The 20233-nt window shown below is 41.2% G+C and overlaps 1 protein-coding gene across 8 annotated transcripts; it reads left to right on the top strand.

Moving 5' to 3' along the window:
* The first annotated feature begins 306 nt into the window (after nt 1-306).
* LOC144668209 (gonadotropin-releasing hormone II receptor-like) lies at nt 307-16333 on the top strand. 8 transcript variants are annotated; one of them, XM_078529972.1, is made up of 5 exons: nt 307-494; nt 1031-1111; nt 2711-3232; nt 3454-3655; nt 15978-16333. In XM_078529972.1, the coding sequence occupies exons 3-5, from the start codon at nt 2714-2716 to the stop codon at nt 16052-16054; spliced, it is 798 nt and encodes a 265-aa protein (XP_078386098.1). In that variant the 5' UTR covers nt 307-494; nt 1031-1111; nt 2711-2713; the 3' UTR covers nt 16055-16333. The 8 variants fall into 8 exon arrangements, with proteins under 8 accessions (XP_078386098.1, XP_078386093.1, XP_078386092.1 ...); XM_078529967.1 differs by lacking the exon at nt 15978-16333 and adding an exon at nt 5232-5792 and having other exon boundaries at nt 307-479; XM_078529966.1 differs by lacking the exon at nt 15978-16333 and adding an exon at nt 5232-5792 and having other exon boundaries at nt 307-479; nt 1031-1114.
* The last annotated feature ends 3900 nt before the right edge of the window (nt 16334-20233 follow it).

Here is a 20233-nt window from a genome sequence, read left to right as displayed (position 1 = left end):
TGTTGTGTCAGGTTTCACTGTTTACGTGTACTACTCAGTATTGCTCAGTGTTACAAGATAGGATAAGCAAATGTTAGAAAATGAGTTTCTGGATTAAAAACATCCTCAGACATAATTTTCATAATAATGAGCATTCAAAGAGCATATGAATTTGAAAAAAAAATGACCACAGAACATTGATATCAAACACCAGAAATGTCCTCCCGGCTTTTCATGTGTTAATTTATCCATAGCAACAGCTTGTACATTGAAGAGGGTGGAGCTAGGCTGTACTGGCACAGAAAGACTTTTGCGTCCACACTTTCACTGATAAAAATAACTTTTCTTAGAATCTCTAACCTGTACACTGTGCAGGTTGGCTCACAGATCAGAGACTCTCAGCCTTGAATTCTGAGTCATTTGGTTTGCAATGGCAATTAAATCATGATTGGGATGGGGAAACAGGGAAAAGTTTAGGTGCTTGAATTCTACCAGAAAAGGTTCGTTCTCTCATTGTAAGTAATTGTATTGGCATTGCAATTTGCATTGTGATCTAATGCAGCAATTGTGCATAGTGATGATCTAATGCTGTATCTATGCATTGTGATAATCATCTAAATGTAATTATCAGCTGTGATAATCTGATAAAGTAACCAATTTGCTGCTACAATTATCAATAATGTGACCGGCAATGTGATAGCTGTGATTATTCAATCCAATTAAAAAGTATCTAATTTTGATTTTTCTAACACTAACTTATCTAATTCTTAACAATTCACTGTAATAATCATCTAGTAACAACTACTAGCTTCAATAAATTTAATAAAGTAGCTTGCGTAATTTGTGATTCAAGTTTAATAATGGTTTGATATTAACTAATACTGTAACTAATCATTGTAACAATCTAATAGAGTAACGACTTGATTTTAGAAGTTAGCAAAATTACCTTCAAAAGGTATGGTGCTAGAAAGAAAATAATAGGTATATTTAGGATAGCTGGAACCTTTGTCTTAATAAACATTAACTGCTTGTTTTTCACCATTCTGTCTAGTTGGCTGTAGCTAACAGTGTGTGATAATTAACAAGCCAAGAAGATAGTCAGACTGGGAGGAGTTACAGCTGTAGTGAAAGGGTTGTGAGTATGATTATCATGCCATGACTTCAATTGTTTCCCATTTGTCACTGGATGATGTATATAATGAATTAAGAGGACAGCTTTCTCTCAGAGATGTGTTTCTTTTCTTCACCAAAATGATGTCCATTAAAATTACTTACTGTGTTGGCTCACCCTTAATTATGTGTTTGGATCAGCAAGTGAAGAGCAATTAAATAAATTGTATGATTTAAGCTTTGATACACTGCGCTCCATTAATAGTTACTTATTTCTAATTCTATTGAACAAGACTATCTACATTTTGCAGCCACTTATTCTATTTTGTATAAAAACCAGTTCGAAGCCACAAGACCAATACAGTTGAGGAAACAAACAAAATAATAAGCAAAGGTGATGGTAAAGATCAGAGATCTCGACACAGCTGAACCATATTCTGTTCATTGTGTTACAATATGTTAATTTCTCAAGTGCAAATTCTAATTTTAATATAAAGTCCTGAAGATGCAACATTGGAAAGGTAGCAATGAGCAGTCAGATCTTTAAATGAGCACTGCATCCACAGTGACCGGCAATGGCCAACAAGCAACAACAGTGAGATTTTCAGCATCCCATTAAGATACTGATTGGTGAAAGCTAACTATCAAACTGTGGCATAGCTCCCAGTTCAATGTCAAACACTGCAGCTTTTATCCATTGTTAATGCTGCAAGAAATTTAAGATTAGCTACAACAGTAGCACATCATCAAAAGGGTCACAGGACAGATTTCAATGATTATATTTGATGTGATAGCAATTTGTTATCTCATCAAATATAATCATTTCAATCCGTCCTGTGATCCTTTTGATGATGTGCTACTGTTGTAACTAACCTTAGATTTATTGCAGCATTACTAAGTTTTGTTAAGGTTTTTAAGCCCATTGTATACCTGTTAATGGTGCTAATATGAATACAATTCCACAGAGGCAATGAGTGAGGGCTATCATATAAAGATAATATCTGATGCCACAGCATTAAGTCAGCAGCCTTGTATGGCCAGAAGGAAAAGGAAAGGGCTAATACTCAACAATTGAAGAGGGAGGACTATTTAAGTGTGATGCCAGTAAGAATGATATTTGACTATGCAACCTAAGAAAAGGTGAATTACGGGCTATTTTTCTCAATTTATAAAACCGAAATCCTAACAGTTTAAAGGTACCATATTCTATCTCAGGTAATGCTAAAGATTTTCAATAAACAAAAAGTACTAACTTCTGTAATGTTATTGTCAAGGAATAATAGATTTCATGAGTTAAAGCCCTTAGTAGCAGGAATGCCTAGCGGGAATGCAGATGCAGAGATCAGTTGACCTGTGCACCCAAATACCTGACATACACTCCTGCTCTGGATCAAAAGTACCAATTCATTAAACCTACCCCAACATCACCAAAGCAACATTAGTTTTGAACAAAAGTAAAACACCAGGGATGTTGGAAATCTGAAATAAAAACAGATAATGCAAGCTATTTTTAACTGAGAATAAATTTTACTATTTAGTCATCATGGTGCAAAGCTTCATGTTCCAGGAGGCTATAGGAGTAGAATAAAAATGTTACTTCTGGTACCTTTTGCTCCCACAGACAATGACGGAATCATTGGCATCTACTAGTCAGTCGGAAGGAGTTCATACTTTAGAGTACGAATTCTTCAATGTAAGGCCCACTCCTCCGGACCCTTGGATCACTCCAGTGTTCACTGTGGCAGCCAGAGCCCGTGTAATTGTGACATTCTGTTTCTTCGCCATGTCCATGTTCAGCAACACAGCCGTTCTGCTCAGTGTCATCAAGAAAAGAAGAAATTCGCACATCAGGATTCTAATCTTGAGCCTCACCATCGCTGACCTAACAGTGACTGTTTTGGTGATGCCACTGGACACAGTCTGGAATATTACCATCCAGTGGTATGCAGGTGACATGGCATGCAAAGCCCTGAACTTCCTGAAGTTATTTGCCATGTATGCATCAGCACTTGTCCTGGTAGTGATCAGTTTGGATCGTCATTCAGCTATCTTGAACCCATTCAGCTTTATCAGTGCCAGCCACAGGAATAAATTAATGCTTTCCATAGCATGGATTGCAAGCGTGCTCCTAGCTGCTCCTCAGGTATGCTATCTAGGGGATACACTGCAGTGTACGGTGAGAAGCTTTTAACATTATTACAGCCATATTCAAGCTGCATGCTCATCCTCTTACGTACTACAGCTCGTCTTACATACTACAGCTCATACCCATGCTATCACTTACTCCAGCAACATCCACTCTGCACAGACAATTAATGTCAAGAGCAGCATTTACAAAGAATAACAACCCTTCCCATTTCTCAGCTCTTCATTTTTCAGGTTCGGCATGTCCATGGCATGAACTTCACCCAGTGCGTGACATATGGGAGCTTCACTGAACACTGGCACGAAACCTTCTACAACATGTTCACCTTCATCACCCTGTATGTCACACCTCTCACTGTCATGGTCATCTGTTACAGCAGGATTCTGTGGGAAATCAGAAAGCAGATGAAAGGAAATAGAGGTGAGGTTTGAGTGTGTGCTCCATGGCCGTGCAGCTTTCTGTCCTCTCTGATTGTGTTTTATAACTTTAGTGCTACAGGCATCCAATTCTATGGATGAGGGGCAATTTAAGGGGAGTGCACCAACAATTTCTGAATATGTGCCCATGGCATGCAAAGCTTTAACCTCAAGCACACCTCCATTAACCGTGTCCTTGTATGTTGCTTTCTTAGGTGCCAGCCATAGACTAGCTAGCAGCACTGTTGTCTCTGGGTCAGGTTGTGGGTTCAAGTCCCAGTGCAGGACCTGATTACAAAAATCTAGGCTGATACTCCAGGCCGTGCTGACTTTCAGGTGAGGTGTTAAACTAAGGCCCCCTGAAGAAGACATAAAAGGACCCCTGGCATTATTTCAAACAAAAGCGGGTGGGGGGGGGCGGTGTTTTCTCTGCTGTCCTGGCCAACACTTATTCGTCAATCAATATCTCAAAAAACTGGTCATTATCCCGTTGCTATTTGTGAGAGCTTGTTGTCATAGAATCAGAGTTATGCAGCACAGAAACAGGCCCTTTGACCCATTGCCGAATTTTGTGTGCAAAATTGTTTTTCTTTTCTTTATTCATTCATGGGATGTGGGTGTCGCTGACAAAGCCAACATTTGTGGCCAATCCCTATCTGCCCTTGAACTAAACATTTCAGAGGACAGTTAAGAATCAACCACATTGCTGTAGGTCTGGAATCACATGTAGGTCAGACCTGGTATGTCTACCAAGGATGGTAGATTTCCTTCCCTAAAGGACATAAGTGAACCAGATGGGTCTTTATGACAATCAATGATAGTTTCATGGTCCCCATTACTGAGACTAGCTTTATTAATTGAATTTAAGCTCCACCAGCTGCTACTTGAACCATTGCCCCCAAAGCATTAGCTAAGGTCTTTGAATTACTTGTACAGTGGCATTACCACTATGCCACCGTCTTCATGACAACAGTGACTACACTAATAAAAGTACTTCATTGGCATCCTGAAGTTGCAAATCTTTCTTTTTCTATTATATGTTGATTATCTGCTTGTCTCAAGCTGTATTTTCTATACTATGGGGCAGAGAATGCAGTCCTGGTAAAAAGCCATTAGGCCCATTGCTCCTCAGGGCTGCGTGCACCAACACCTAAATCAGCTGATCTCATAGACCGATGGATAGTAAGCTCATTTAAATATCTCTATACTGCTTCCAGCAGATAGAAAGCTAGGAGCACCATGGGAGTCAGAGGCCAGTGTTTTGGGTGCCAGAGGCAGTGATAAGATGCTGAATGCTCTTGAGATGCCATCACTGTCTGTTATTCTACTGTAACAGGGCCACCAGGGCTCTTTCATGAATTGACTGTCAGGCACCAACTGAAAGAAGGATCAGTGAGAAAGAATGGTCCTTTAATAAGGAAATATAAAACTGTTCACGCAGATTGGGTGAAAGGCCAGTATTTAATGCACTGTAATTGCTCAGGAAATCAGTGGGTTAACATTAATTATAGTGTATGACCTCATTGCAACTGTTATCAGTTTGTATGGCTCAGGCACTTACAGTGAGATTTATTTTGCAGCAAGAACACAAAACGATTACATAACGAGGGCACGAATGAAAACTCTTAAACTGACCATCATCATTGTTGCATCCTTCATCATCTGCTGGACACCATATTACCTCCTCGGACTGTGGTACTGGTTCAAGCCAGACATACTGAAGAATGTGCCAGAATACGTCAATCACGTACTGTTTTTATTTGCCTTGCTGCATACCTGCTCAGATCCTCTTATATATGGATTCTACACGCCTTCCTTCAGAAAGGATATCATGACATGTTGGAGAGGGACAGGAACGGAGGTCACAGGGCATGAAGTGAGACAAGGTGGAAAGCCAGCCACTGTCACATCTCTACGAGGTGATATAAATGGCAAGGTTCTTAATCACATTCAGATGGTGTCTGTTGTCCCCAGTAGAATGGCACAGTCTGCCTTTTAAATGAAGCCTTAATTAAGTTACATTATTTGGTTGTGGGCTCAAGTTCCTCTCTAGGATTTGGGCACATCACTTAGGCTAATATTTTCATGCTGTATTGTTGGAAAAATTGTCCTTCAAATGAGGCTCCCTCTCTCTGTGCGAGTGGCTCTCTCTGTGCGAGTGGCTCTCTCGGCGCGAGTGGCTCTCTCGGCGCGAGTGGCTCTCTCTGCGAGAGTGGCTCTCTCTGCGAGAGTGGTTCAGTGGGCATTGCAGATGACATGGCACAATTCAAGAAAGAGAAAGGAGCTTTGCTGATGTTCTGAGCAGCTTTCCTCCCTCAACCAACACTACCAAGAGAGATAAACTGATCAGCGCTATGCTTGCTGTTTGTGGAATGGCTGCCATGTTTGTCTCCATAACAACAGTTAGTGCACCTCCTTGTTTGTGAAGCACTTTGGATTTTAAGAGAGCAGTCATTAAGCACTGTATAAATGCAAGATTTTCATTTAATGAAGCTGTATTTGTGTGAACTGTTGAAATTGTGTTTCTGAAGTACAAGAAATCAAGTTACCATCTACAATGGTGTCTTGTATCAGTAACATATATACCCGGGTAAAAATCGAATTTTTGAGACATATCTTTTAGGCAAAAGTTAAGGGCTCAGCTTTAATATGAGTAATATTTTCAAGGGATTTACATGTGTGCTTGATTTGGGCCCATTCTGCACATGGATTGGCTATCCAGGTGGCCTGTTGCTATGACACAGATGGGCATACACTGGCAAGGACCAATCTGCTGCAGTCGGTCAAGTTGTGCTGTTTAATTCCGGGCCCTGGTGCAATAGGCTGAGATCAGCAGAATGAGTTGTGCCTCCTCAGGTGGTGGCAGGGGGCAGGGGGAACTGTGATTTGGGCTGTCTGCGACGGCAATGTTAGCGGAGCATTTGTTCAAGCAGCTCCTGTTGGACAAGCAGGTGGACAGCAGGGCTTTCCTGGGCATTATCTCCTACTTGCTGCTTTTTTTTTTGCTGAGATGGGGGGAAGACCATCGCACTTGACATTCATTCAATGGCATTACCACCACTGAATCCCCCATCTATCAACATCCTGGGGGTTATCATTGACCAGAAACTGAACTGGATGAGCATATAAATACTGTGGCTACAAGAGCAGGTCAGAAGCTGGGAATCCTGCAGCGAGTAACCCACCTCCTGACTCTCCAAAACCTAGCCACAATCTACAAGGCACAAGTCAGAGGTGTGATGGTATACTCTCCACCCTGCCTGGATGAGTGTAGCTCCAACAATACTCAAGAAGATTGACACCATCCAGGCCAAAGCAGCTCGCTTGATTGGCACCCAATCCATGAACATTCACTCTCTCCACCACCGACGCACAGTAGCAGCAGTGTGTGCACCATCTACAAGATGCACTGCAGAAACTCGCCAAGGCTCTTTAGACAGTACCTTCCAAACCCACGACCGCTATCAGCTAGAAGGACAAGAGCAACAGACACATGGGAACACCAACACCTGAAAGTTCCCCTCCAAGCCACTCACCATCCTGACTTGGAAATATATCGCCGTTCCTTCACTGTCGCTGGGTCAAAATCCTGGAACTCCCTCCGTAACAGCACTGTGGGTGTACCTACACCACGTGGACTGCAGCGGTTCAAGAAGGCAGCTCACCACCACCTTTTCAAGAGCAATTAGGGATGGGCAATAAATACTGGCCCAGCCAGCAAAGCCCACATCCCTTCAATGAATAAAAAAAAATGGGGAGGGGAGGGGAATAGGGAAGCCGATCAGTTTTGAGCCAAAGCTAAAGTCATCTTTTACGAGGTCTATGAAAAGTTACAAAATTTTAAACTAAATATGATTGGTTGACTTTTCCACAAGATCGACTTTTCCAGGGTATATATGGTGCATGTTGCAGGCTAATGTTGAATGAAAACTCTTTGCATTAATAATATGTCACCTTGATATCGAAAATTGCTATTTTGTGGAAGATAATTTTCATGCATATGACCCATCATTTAAATAATAATCAATGTCAACTTTCTCAGAAATAAAAACAAATTCATGCATAATAACCTTTCCATGAATAATGCACATTTTTAAAATCAGAAGTTGATCCCTTTACTGTATCCAGCAAAGGAAATGGGAGCTGTGTCACAATGCTATCTCCCAGCACAAGATTTAGTTACATTTGTGATGGGAAAGAAGGCTGTGACACACCTGCAGAGCCCATGCTGCATCTAACATTAAATATATTGCATTGTAAACATTCTCCACGGGATGACCAACAAAAACAAATAGCATTCATGTAGCACCTCTAATATGGTAAAACATCCCAAGGCACTTCACAGGAACAGTCTCAGGACAAAATTTGATGCCAAGGCACATAAGGAGATATAAGGTTTCACGGAGCATCTTAAAGGAAGGAAGAAGGGTGGAGAGGCAGAGAGGTTTAGGGAGGGAATTCCAGAGCTTAGGGCCTTGGCGGCTGGAGGCACGGCCACCAATAATGATATACAAGAGACCAGAAGTAAAGAACAGATATATTAGAGGATTGTAGGGCTGGAAGAGGTTCGAAACATAGGGAGGGGTGATTTGAAACCAAGGATGAGAATTTTAAAATTGAGGCATTGTTTAATCAAAAGCCAATGTGGGTCAGTGAGCACAAAGGTGAATGGGACTTGATGCGAGTTTGGATGCAGACAGCAAAGTTTTGGACGAGCTTTAAGTTTAGGGAGGGTGGAAGATAGAGGGCTGGACAGGAGTGTGCTGGAATAGTCAAATCCAGAGGTAACAAAGGTATGGTTGAGGGCTTCAGCAGAAAATAAACTGAGGCAGGGACATAAGGAGATGTAATGGAGGTGGAAATAAGCTGTCTTAGTGATGATGGGAGTAAGTGGTCAGAAGCTTATCCTAGGCTTAAATATAAAACAAGCATGCACGGATCCCTAACACATTGTATGTATACATATAGATTTATTTGCTCATATAGTCACATATTCTCACAGATATTTCACTCACTCATTCATCCATCCATCCACTCTCACCGTAGATCTAAACTTATTTTCATCTTAAGAAATTTTGGCTGATATGGTTCAGCTCTGTCAATATTGCAGAGGGGGCCTCAGACACAGGCTTCTTTGCAAAGGTGTTAATGCCCATTTCAAGCATCAACTCTGGAGGCCTTTTCTTTGGCTGCTCAGCTCGTAATGAGCCTGAGCTTCTTCCCACCATATCGGAGGGTCAGGCGTCGATTTAACAACCAAAATGTGGGTGTGGTGTCATCCAATCTTTAGGCCAAAGTGCCAAGTTTCTTTACTTTAGCCAACCATAGTTCAACTGGTTTTATCCTCTCAAGTGAATAATATCATAGGCATAGCTTTGTTACTGATAGTATATTTGGTTTATTCCTTACTGTAAGATGAAAAGATTAAACACATCAATATAATGAAACAGTTATTTTACTGAGTGAGCAATTGGTGAAAACACATAAGAACATAGATTAACTCGAAGATAACACTGAGTAATATTAACAGTATGAGTTATAGTGAAATGCAGGTAGACTTGATACCATTTAGCACTAACTTCAGATACTCACCTGTGCCTGAACCTCGTGCTCATTATAAAACCAGCAGAAGTTAACCCCTTAATACATAAATGGCTTTTGCAGTGATATGGTTGCTGACTTGTTAGTGCCAACTTCCAGTACTGGTGTCATGGCCCTCTTCATGTTGCTAACGAATGGTGCAACTCGGCAAACTTTGCACTGCTCTCCAAGCGGGTATTGAAACTCCAGAACAGTGTGGAATGCAAATGGCATCTGTGGTTGCTGCTCCCTCTGTGAAAAAGTAGGAAGTAAATCATGTGGAGATGAATGGGATTATATGGGAAAATGTGATGGAACCTGGAATGTGGACATGAGAACCCACTGGATACAAGAGCTAAGCACCAGAATCTCATAGGAATCTTCAGGCCAGGAAATAGTACACACGGCCCCTTTCACTCATTGCGGCTGGGAGCTTCTGTGCAGTATCAGCCAGTCTGAAAACCTTACTGAAAACATGAAATAAAAACAGAAGATGTTGGAAATATACAACAGGTTGGGCAAATGACTGTAAAGAAAGAAGATGGTTTAACATTTCACATGTAGATGCTTCATCAGAACTGCTCTGACTAAGTGTTTACACCTTGTTATGAGCATGATGAGGAGGGATAAAAATTGACTCCCCTAATTTACCACTCCAAGTCTGCTGTAGCAGGAGTTTGATGTGCATTTGCCAATACCACAGGAGTCCCACAGTGCACACCTGCAGAGTATAAAGAATTAATTTAGACAGGTTTTCTCAATCTAGGTCAAAGAACGAGATAAGTTTATTGAAACTACTTCCCGAATTTAAAAAAACTAGGTAAATCACGACTACCAATCATACACACACACTAATACAGATGGTAGAATCAGAGGATAGACTTAAAGATATTTTATAGTTTGTGAAGAGTATAAACAAAGGAATATGTGGTTACTTGTCTTTTGGCTGGTCTTGATGCTGTAATTTCATTTTACAGCCATTTTGTTCAGTTGTCTCCCTGGGCCCAGTTGTATGGAGCAGATTTCCACGTTTTATTCCCAAATGAGAGTGTGAGAGTGAGAGAGAGAGAGAGATAGCTCTTCCAGCCTTTCAGTATCTCCTTCCAATCTCTCCTCTGACTTGGTAAAAAATAAAGTTCTTAAAAAGCCTTGCTGGCTATATATTCTGGAGGATTTTGATTACCATGTCTGAAGTTATTGTGTTGTAGAACACATAATTACATTTTTGATGCCTCATCTCAGAAACCTTTGAAGAGTAATAGTGTAAAATCCAACAGGAAATGGGGTTTTTCATGCTCCGTTTCATCAGGTCTATGCCAGTTCTTTGTAGCGCAATCCAATAAGTCCCATTCCCCTGCTTTATCCCCGTGATCCTGCAAATTTATTTCCCTCAAGTGCCCATCCAATTTTCTTTATCAATCATTGATCACCTCCGCTTCCAGCACCCTCGTAGGCAGTGAGTTCCAGATCATTACCACTCACTGCACGAGTAAGTTCTTCCCCTCCTCTTCTCCGATGATGCATAGTTCCATCGTTTTCTGGTTTAATTCTGGATTTCCAAAATTTGCAGTTATTTTTTAAATCTCTGCAGAAGGTTTGTCAGGGAACTTGCAAAGGCAAAATAATTGCCATGAAACTTTTGCATCAAGGTGTTCTCAATTCAACTTGAATTTTCATTTGGACTGTAATAAGAAGCAGTATCAATACTGGACTTGTGCATTCCTCCATATAAACATGATAAATCTGCCATGCAAGGCTTCTAAACTCAGGAGCAAGTCCAGCGTCTGTAAGTGTGCAATGCATTGTCACTTGAAGCAAAAGTAATTTTTTTTTATGCATGGTCATAGGATGGCTTAAATAAAATGGTGCAATATAATTTCTCCATGTCACTGCTATTAACTACAGCAAAGTGCCACCATATTACTAGATTTCCCACTGCCACACTCTCCAGTCAAACGTTCAGGGCTAAGTTGCAAATAAGAGCAACTCATTAAACTAATAAATAACACGTATTCCGAAACATTTTTATTTACAGGAATACATTATAAAATATTCAGAAAGAGAAGATGCTAATCAAAAACTATGCCCCCACATAACTACCAACAGGTGTGAGCGTTGCTGGCTAGGCCAGCTTTCATTGCCCATACCTAATTACCCTGAAGAAGGTGGTGGTGAGGTGTCTTCTTGAACCATTGTAGTCCATATGTTATAGAAACACCCACAGTGCTATTGGCAAGGGAGTTACAGGATTTTTGACCCAGTAATAGTGAAGGAACAACGATATATTTACAAGGCAGGATGGTGTGTGGCTTGGAGGGGAACTTGCAGCTGGTTGTGTTCCCATCTGTCTGCTGCCCTTGTCCTTCTTGGTGGTAGAGGTCATAAGTTTGGAGGGTGCTGTTGAAGGAGCCTTAGTGAGTTGCTACGATGCATCTTGTCGATGTATTGCTGCCACTGTGTGTCAGTTGTGGACCTAGTGAATGTTTCAGGTGGTGGATGGGGTTCCAGTCAGGTGGGCTGTTTTGTCCTGGACTGTGAAATCGTCAGCAAACATCCCCATATCTGACCTTATGATGAAGGAAAGTCATTGATGAAGCAGCTAAAGATGGTTGGGCCTGGGATACTATACCCTAAAAACACCAAGCAACTTCAGATTACTGTTAGCAGAAGCAGTCATACTAAATAATTAACATTTGGTACAGTTAGTATTCCACATATATATATATATATATATATATATACACACACACACACACAATATCAAAGAGTAAAAATATTCCCTGTGGTTATGGATTGTAGGTGAGATGTTAACCATGAGGCACTGTCTGCCCTCTCAAGTGGATGTAAAAGATCAAAAAAAAGACAGGAGCATTCTCCTCCAGCGCCCTTCCACTTCCCTCAACCAACATGATTAAAACTGATTGTCATTATCACACAGTTGTTTGAGGAAGCTTGCTGTGTCCAAATTTATTGCTGTTTTTCCTACATTACAAAAGTGACTACACTTCAAACATATTTTATCTGTTATAAAGCACAGATGTCCTGAGATTGTGAAAGATGCTGTATGAATCCAGATTCTTTCTTCTTAATTCTTATCTAGAATAAAAACTAGCAAATACTATTTATGACATGGGTCAAAATACAACATAAACAATAAAAAAAAACAAATAGATTTTAGTTTGAGTTTTGAGGTCCAAACAAAAATTTCTTTCACTTTGAGAGTTGAGGTGCTGGATCTCATGGTAATCTTCCAGATGAGAATATTAATCAGATGTTGCTATAAAAATCAGGAGCTCTCATTCTGATCGATCATTCAGTTTCCTTGATGTGGAACTTATTGTTTAAGCCTTTTCACTGCTTCCTTCCATAAACAGATCCTTTCACAAAATCATAGTGGGTTTCTTCACATAGCCACCGCACTGCACCCTCCCCAACGTCACCACTCCCCCAACCACCCCATCCTTCCTCTCCAAACTACCGCCCTTTAGAAGACAGGATTTCTAGATTGTATTAGAAAGTTAAGCTTTGATCAAAGCTTATGGAAGACTGGATCTCTGACCACTTTGTAACTCTTTGTGGAAGTTTCTGACCTGGCTTAGATTTACACTCCAATCACGGCTTAGGGTCAAGTTTGGCCTTTCGTTCCAGGTGTGTATCCTTCTCTGGCACTGGGTTCATTACAGTTTACTGAAGGTTTATGTCAGTTTTACAGGATGACAGAAAGAGGATACATTGTGTTTTTTTTCCAGTGGTTGATTAGAAAGGTGACGAAGATGTGAATGTTTGAAAGAGCCAAGAAGGATGCCCCAAGGCTGCTAGAAAAGCTGGTTAATTCTGATTTATAAGTGAATAAACAGTGCAGAATTTGCTTTAAGCTTCACAACTTCATGAAATTATCTTTAAATTATAATGGACCAATTATATAAAGTGCATTTACATTGAGCTATGACTGTAATCAAAGGTATAATGATATTGATTGCTGTTGTTGACGTGCAAAAAGGAGACAGCATCTGGAGGGCTGAGAATGACCTCATCAGACAGAGAAATAGGCAGTGCTGTAGTGTAGTAAAGGAGCCAGCTATCCAACCGAGTACTGGCTAAAGAAGAATCTCTTCCATGAATCCTGCTCCTCCTTATATCCCCTGTTGCAGCAGAACTTCCAGCCATCCAGATGCACAAGAGACACAGACACAACCTCCCGAGGAGGATGACAGTAAGCTATTGGAGGTAGGGGAATTCAGCAATAAAGCTGAAATTGCTCTCGATCCTTGAAAGCAGTCAAGCTAAATCTAACGGGTTTGTTTTTGTTAAAACTGCAGGCAAAGGAACATCATATGAATGTTACCAATTACTATGAGAGCACAACGTGATTTCTAATCCAGTCTTAGAATCTGCACTATTCAAGTCTGACAAGTTGCATTACACAGGATCCATCTGCAGTCCAGCAGTACAGGAACATTTCCTCTCTAAAGGAGTTGATAATCAATACCTCTCCCTGTAAACTCCAATCGCAGTTCTAACCAGCTCTTGTTTAAAGGAGGTAATTGACACACCACTAACCTTTGGAGCAAATGCTACATAATTATTAATGCAAAATGTCCATTTCCAAGAATGAAAACTTACTGCACTATCGAATGATAAGTCAATGAAGAATTTTCTTAACAGACAGAGGTGCAGTTTTCATCTATCTTAAGCGCACTGACTCCCACAGCTACCTTGATTACACTTATAGCTCATTTTCTCTCCAGACTCCATTCCATTCTCCTATTTTCTCTACCTCCATCACATCTGTTCTGATGATGCCGCCTTCCACTTGAATGTTACTGATATATCTTCCTTTTTCTTCAAACAAGGAATCCTCCCCATCATGGTCGACAGGGCCCTCAACCACGACCATCCCATCTTCCACACTTCTGCTTTCCCCACTTCCCCTACCTCCAATAGCTTTCGTCTCTGCCTTTTCTTCCACCCACCAGCCCCCAAATTCAATGGATCAGCTTCCATCATTTCCAGCATTTCTGGTGCAACATCACCACAAAACACATCTGCCCCTCCCCTCCCCTCTGTGTTCCAAAGGGACTATTGCCTCTGCAGTATCCCGGTCCACTCCTCAGTAACACTCAACAACCCCTCCCCTTTCCAACTCCCCATGCAAGAACAGGAGATGCAAAATATACCCTTTCATCTCCTTCCTTCCCACCATCCAGGACCCCAAACACAACTTCCAGATGAACCGGTGATTTATTTGTACTTTCAATATAGTATATTGTATCTGTTGCAGATGATGCAATCTCCTCTCCATTGGAGGAAACAAAGCTTAGGCTACTGCTTTGCTAAATACCTCCATTTAGTCTGCAAGTATGACCCTGAATTTCTGCTTGCATGCCATTTCAATTCACTCTGACACTTTGATGCCTTTACTTAAGCCTCCTACATTTTCCATTTAGCTTCATTGGAACACTTAAGGAACAGCTGCTCCTTTCAAATATCTACTTTACAGCTTTCCAGACTTAACTTCTAGTTCAGTGACTTCAGATCATAACCACTGCTTGCATAATTTTCAGACAGCAGGTGCGGATATTGTTTCTGCTGTTGCCATTTACACCTCCTCTAGCCCATCTTTAATTTCTTCACGTCCCATTACTACCCCTTTTTGCCCTGTTCCACCATCCCTTGTGTCATTTAAATCACACCTCCATTCCATCCTATCACATATTTTCCACTTTTCTTGCCTCCTCCCCGTTCCCAATCTCTGTACTTTATAATATTAAAAATAGAGAGTCATAGGGGTCTACAGCACAGAAAAAGGCCCTTCAGCCCATCAAGTCTGCACCGGTCAAACAAGTACCTAACTATTCTAATCCAATTTTACAGCACTAGGCCCATAGCCTTGTATGCCATGGCATCACAAGTGGTAGGTAAAATAGGTATAGGCATGTGCTGTAGATAGTGGTTCAGTAAGATGAGGCCATGAACATGGGGTTAAATTCAGAAGCATCTGCTTTTCAAGTTTGCCACCTCACATGCAGCACTACTGACCTATACATAAATGATGAAGTCTGAGGAGGGACAGATGTTAGGCATCAGGTTTCAACATCAGGAAGCCTGCACTGCAGGTAGGAGGCAGCAGTGGGATCCATCCTCCAGGTTTGGACTGCCAGCGCAGCAACTTACAGGCAAGTCAATCAGGGGCCTTGCTTTTGGAGGTTGAGAGTTCTGTCAGGCCCCGGTGAAGGACAAGCACATGAGACTCGCCAGCAGCAGGGTAGAATTGTCAAGGGTGGGAAATTGGAAACAGACGGAACTTCCTAATTTGAAGAGTTGCCTACATTTAAAGGGATCAGCATACAAAGGGAATGTAAATTTTCCATTGTATCACTAGGCTTTTCATTTTACCTCTTCTAACAATAACATCCTTTCATTCCACCAATTTTATTAGTTAAAAACATAAACACATTGCTTGGTGTCTTCTAGCTAGGTACAAGATTTCACCCATTCTTTTGAAATGCAAATTGCCCCCTTGACACCTACGTTTCTAAACTTCCCCATGTTTATCTAATTACCATCTCAAACCTATTTCTTTCTATATATCAAAGCCTCTAGACCAGCTGGCTTTAATCCAATTAAAACACATGCATACACACACAGGCACAGACACCACTAAACTCTATTTTAAAAAATAATTTCCAATAACATTATAGACATTAATCTCTTCATGACAATTCCTTTTGCATGCTTCACACCAGGTCCACGAGGGGAGTTAGGAACTTCTCTGGTTTTGTGTGATAACAATCATCAGAAATATCGAACTGAGGAAATCTGAAAGACCAATTTACCATGTTGCTATGTGTGACAACTATTGAAATACTTGGACCAGGCCACATTAGCCTATAAAATGAAGGAAGTTTCTCCCTTTATACAGAAGCACGTGTCTCATTGCGAGTGAAATAAAACCTGTTTGATAAATATAATAACCTTCACAATTGTTCAATGCTTTTCACAATTAAATCATTTCAGTTATTAGATAACAAATGGCACGGTATTTAGATTTGTACCAGAATCCACGAAAGTTGATTAAAATTACCTTATGATTTATGTGTCAATGGTTTTCTAATAAAAATGTTCATGGCAGTTAGAAAAAAAATTAACGTAATATTCCTATTTTCTTAAATTTCTTGAACTTTGCGTTAACTGAGGTAAACGATGTTGGTGCTCAGAACAGGACACATTCCCAATTCAGGTATCTGCAAGCTCCACCACGACACTGAGTGGCTACAGCAACTTGACAAGGGCCAACACCAAAAACAACCCACAACGACACTCGAGAACCACTTCACATGCAGCACTTGTGGCAGAACCTGCCTCCCAAGCATTAGTCTCTTCAGCCATCAGCAACCGTGCACCATATGAAGCTATCCCATCGCCAACGGATTTGATTTGCTGTATGTCCATTGCCTTACGCAGATGGAAGAATACCGCTGACACCACACCCAGATCAATTTTGACAAAGGATGACTCCCTCCCCAGTTCTTAGCATTATCCTTAGAAGATTGATTCTTTTCTGAACCCTCTCCAGCACAAAATATTTCAAATGTAGCTTTAATCAATAATTCATTTTAGGTTGTAATAAAATAACTGGAGATGTTTCATTCCAAACTTCTGTCATTTTATGACATTAAAGCTGCTACATAAGTGGCTTGATGTGCACTAATCTGTTGTTATGTTCTTCATCAATGTGTACACTATGCCTAACAATGTACATATAATATTTTCCTATAGATTTAGGTTTTTTTAATTCATTTTATCGGATGTGGGTGTTTCTGGCTAGGCCAGCATTTATTGCCCAACCCCAATTGCCCTTGAGAAGGTGATGGTGAGCTGTGAAGATAAAGGTGATCTTGAACCGCTGCAGTCCCTGTGGTGTAGGTACACCCACAGTGCTGTTGGGGAGGGAGTTTCAGGATTTTGACCAAGCGAGTGTGAAGGAACGGCGATATATTTCCAAGTCAGAATGGTGAGTGGCTCAGAGGGGAACTTGCAGGTGGTGGTGTTCCCATGTATCTGCTGCCCTTGTCCTTCTAGATGGTAGTGGTCGTGAGTTTGGAAAGTGCTGTCTCAGGAGATGGGCCATTCCTTAAGCCCATCTGATAATTTTTTTCAGATTCCTTTGAATGCACCCTTCCCTTCCCTTCATACTGGCCAAATAAATTAGTGTCATAATTACGTTGATATCATTTACAATTTGATATTATCCAAATCACTTTTGAACAGGGCTCTGAGAACTCCCCCAGGCAGATGTTTGTTGATTTGTGATCTGTGTATTTCCATTGCTAATCGAGTTTTTATTCCAAGTAGCTCAAAGAACTAGCAAAGTTAGTTAACTAAGGTTGAAGGAAGTTCAAACACAAATCACAATCAGATGAGTCGTGCAGGACTGGTTCCTCAAATCAGCAAGTAAAATGAATCGCATTATATTGTAATCTGTTTCTAATTGGATAATGTTTAACACAAAAATTCAAAGGTTCAATATCAGTGAGTAGTTTGGTGAATGCACTTCCTCCTCTAGTGAGGAACTAATCTGTCAGCTCAGGTAAATTGTCTTGATGTGGTGTAATAGAATGAAAGACTTGCATTTATGTAGTGCCTTTAACAAACACTGGATGTATAAAAGCATTTTACAACCAATTAATATTTTTGAAGTGACATCACTCTCCTAATGTGGGAAACCCAACAACTAATTTGAGCACAGCAAGTTTCCACAAATAGCTGAGTGATAATGACTTGATAATCTGTTTTGGTGATGATTGAGAGGTAAATATTGATCAGGGTACCGGGAAAAACTTCCCTGCTCTTCTACGAAATAAGATCATAACATCATAAGAATTAGGAGCAGGAGTAGGCAATTCGGCCCATCGAGCCTGCTCTGCCATTCAATAAGATCATGGCTGATCTGATTGTGGCCTGAATTCCACTTTCCTGCCTGACCCCACCCCCATAACCGTCGACTCCCTTGTAGATCAAAAATCTGTATAACTTAGCTTTGAATATATTCAATGACCTAATCTCCACTGTCTGTGGAAGAGAATTCTAAAGATGCTCAACCCGCAGGGAAGAAATTCTTCCTCATCTCCCTCTTAAATCGGAGACCCCTTATTTTTAAACTGTTCCCCTGGTTCTAGATTACCTCAAAAGGGTAACCCTCTCAGCATCTACCCTGTCAAGCCCCCTCAGAATCTTATTAAAATATAGAAGATCAATTCTCATTCTTCTATACACAAAAGGCCCAACCTGCTCAACCTTTCCTCATTAGACAACCCCTTCATCCCAGGAATCAGTCCAGTGAATCTTCTCTGAACTTCTTCTAATGCAAGTAAACCTCTCCTTAAGTAAGGAAACCAAAACTGTACACAATACTCTATGTACAGTCTCATCAATGCCATGTACAGTTGTAACAAGACTTCCCTACTTTTATGTTCTATCCTCCCTGCAATAAAGGCCAACAATCCATATGCCTTCCTAATTGATTGCTGTACCTGGATGCTAATTTTTAGTGATTCATGTGCAAAGATACCTAGATCCCTCAACTGCAGCATTCTGCAATCTCTATCCATGTAAATAATATTCTGCTTTTCAATTCTTCCTGCCAAAGTAGAAACCTCACATTTCCCCACATTATATTCCATCAGCCAAATTTTTGCCCACTCACTTAGCCCATCTGTATCCCTTTGCAAATTCTTTGTATCCTCCTCACAACTTGCTTCCCTACCTATCTTTGTATCAAATTTGGCTACAATACAGTTAGTTCCTTTAAGTCATCAATATACAGTAGATTATAAGTAACTGTGGCTCTAGCACTGATCCCTGTGGTACTCCACTCATTACAGTTTGCCAACATGAAACTGATCCATTTATCTCTGTTTCCTCTTAGATAGCCATGGACCTTTGATGTCCCCAAGAGAGCAGACATGTCCTCAGTTTACATCTCGTCTGGCACCTCCAATGTGTAGCACTGCTCAATACTGCACTGGAGTGGCAGCCTTAGTGTTTGTGCTCAAGTCCTACAGTGGGATTTGAACCCTCAACCTTCTGACTCAGAGGCGAGAGCGCTATCACAGTAGGTATTTTGCCACGAAAAAGCAATTAAGTCACAGTACAGCCACAGTGATTGATTCAGCTGGGCTAAAGTCAATGCACTCTTAAATTCAAAGGCTGCAGATCCAGGGAAGATAGTGAATCCTTTTCAATTTTTGGCGTGGGAGCTGGGCCTGAAAATCACTGCAAAAGCCCCAGGAATCAACACATTTTAGTGTAATATATAAAGTCCTGAAACCACTGAGGACGGAGAGCCTGATATCACCCAGATGACCAGGAATTTGGAGTCGATCCAGGATACAGCAGAAACCCACACCATTTGTACTGGCTTTTTATAGAGGGTCCAGGATGGATCTTCTATCCATGCTCACCTACATCAAGGCCAGGTCTAAACCAATTACTTAATCAATTCTGTCCTTGAAATGCCTCGGTTGGGCTCACACCATCTAAGAGGTGGCCTTGTTACTGCTGAGGCCCCCAGGTAGGATCTGTTGTCTTTAGACTGCCCGCATGTTGATCACCTAACAGTAAAGAAAAACATACCAGAATTTCTTTGGTCGAGGAAGGGCTTGCTGGGGCAGTTGGACGCCCCCCTAAAATCAGCTGGCGGACTGAGCCAGATGAAGCACCCACCCCAGGGATTTGGGACATGATCTGCATCATCGACTGTGGACGGACATGAAGTTCACACCATCCATGGCACTTTAGGGCCTTGCAATGTTACTCAACACGCAGAGAGAAGGCAGAATTTAATCCAGCCCATTGTGGCAGGAAACACGGCAGCCGGGCACGCTAAATCAGGCAGGAGGCCGCACATCAGTCTGCCAGCAGCGGGAAAACCTCCCGCCATTAAGTCAGAGGTGGGAAAGGGCTGTTGTGCCCAACTCGCCTGCTTGCATCATGATGTCAA

The sequence above is a fragment of the Cetorhinus maximus genome, chromosome 26, assembly GCF_964194155.1.
Source record: "Cetorhinus maximus chromosome 26, sCetMax3.hap1.1, whole genome shotgun sequence".
NCBI classification, from domain to species: Eukaryota; Metazoa; Chordata; class Chondrichthyes; order Lamniformes; family Cetorhinidae; genus Cetorhinus; species Cetorhinus maximus.
Note: the sequence above shows the minus strand (reverse complement) of the source record. Positions and strands in the feature narration are given on the sequence as shown.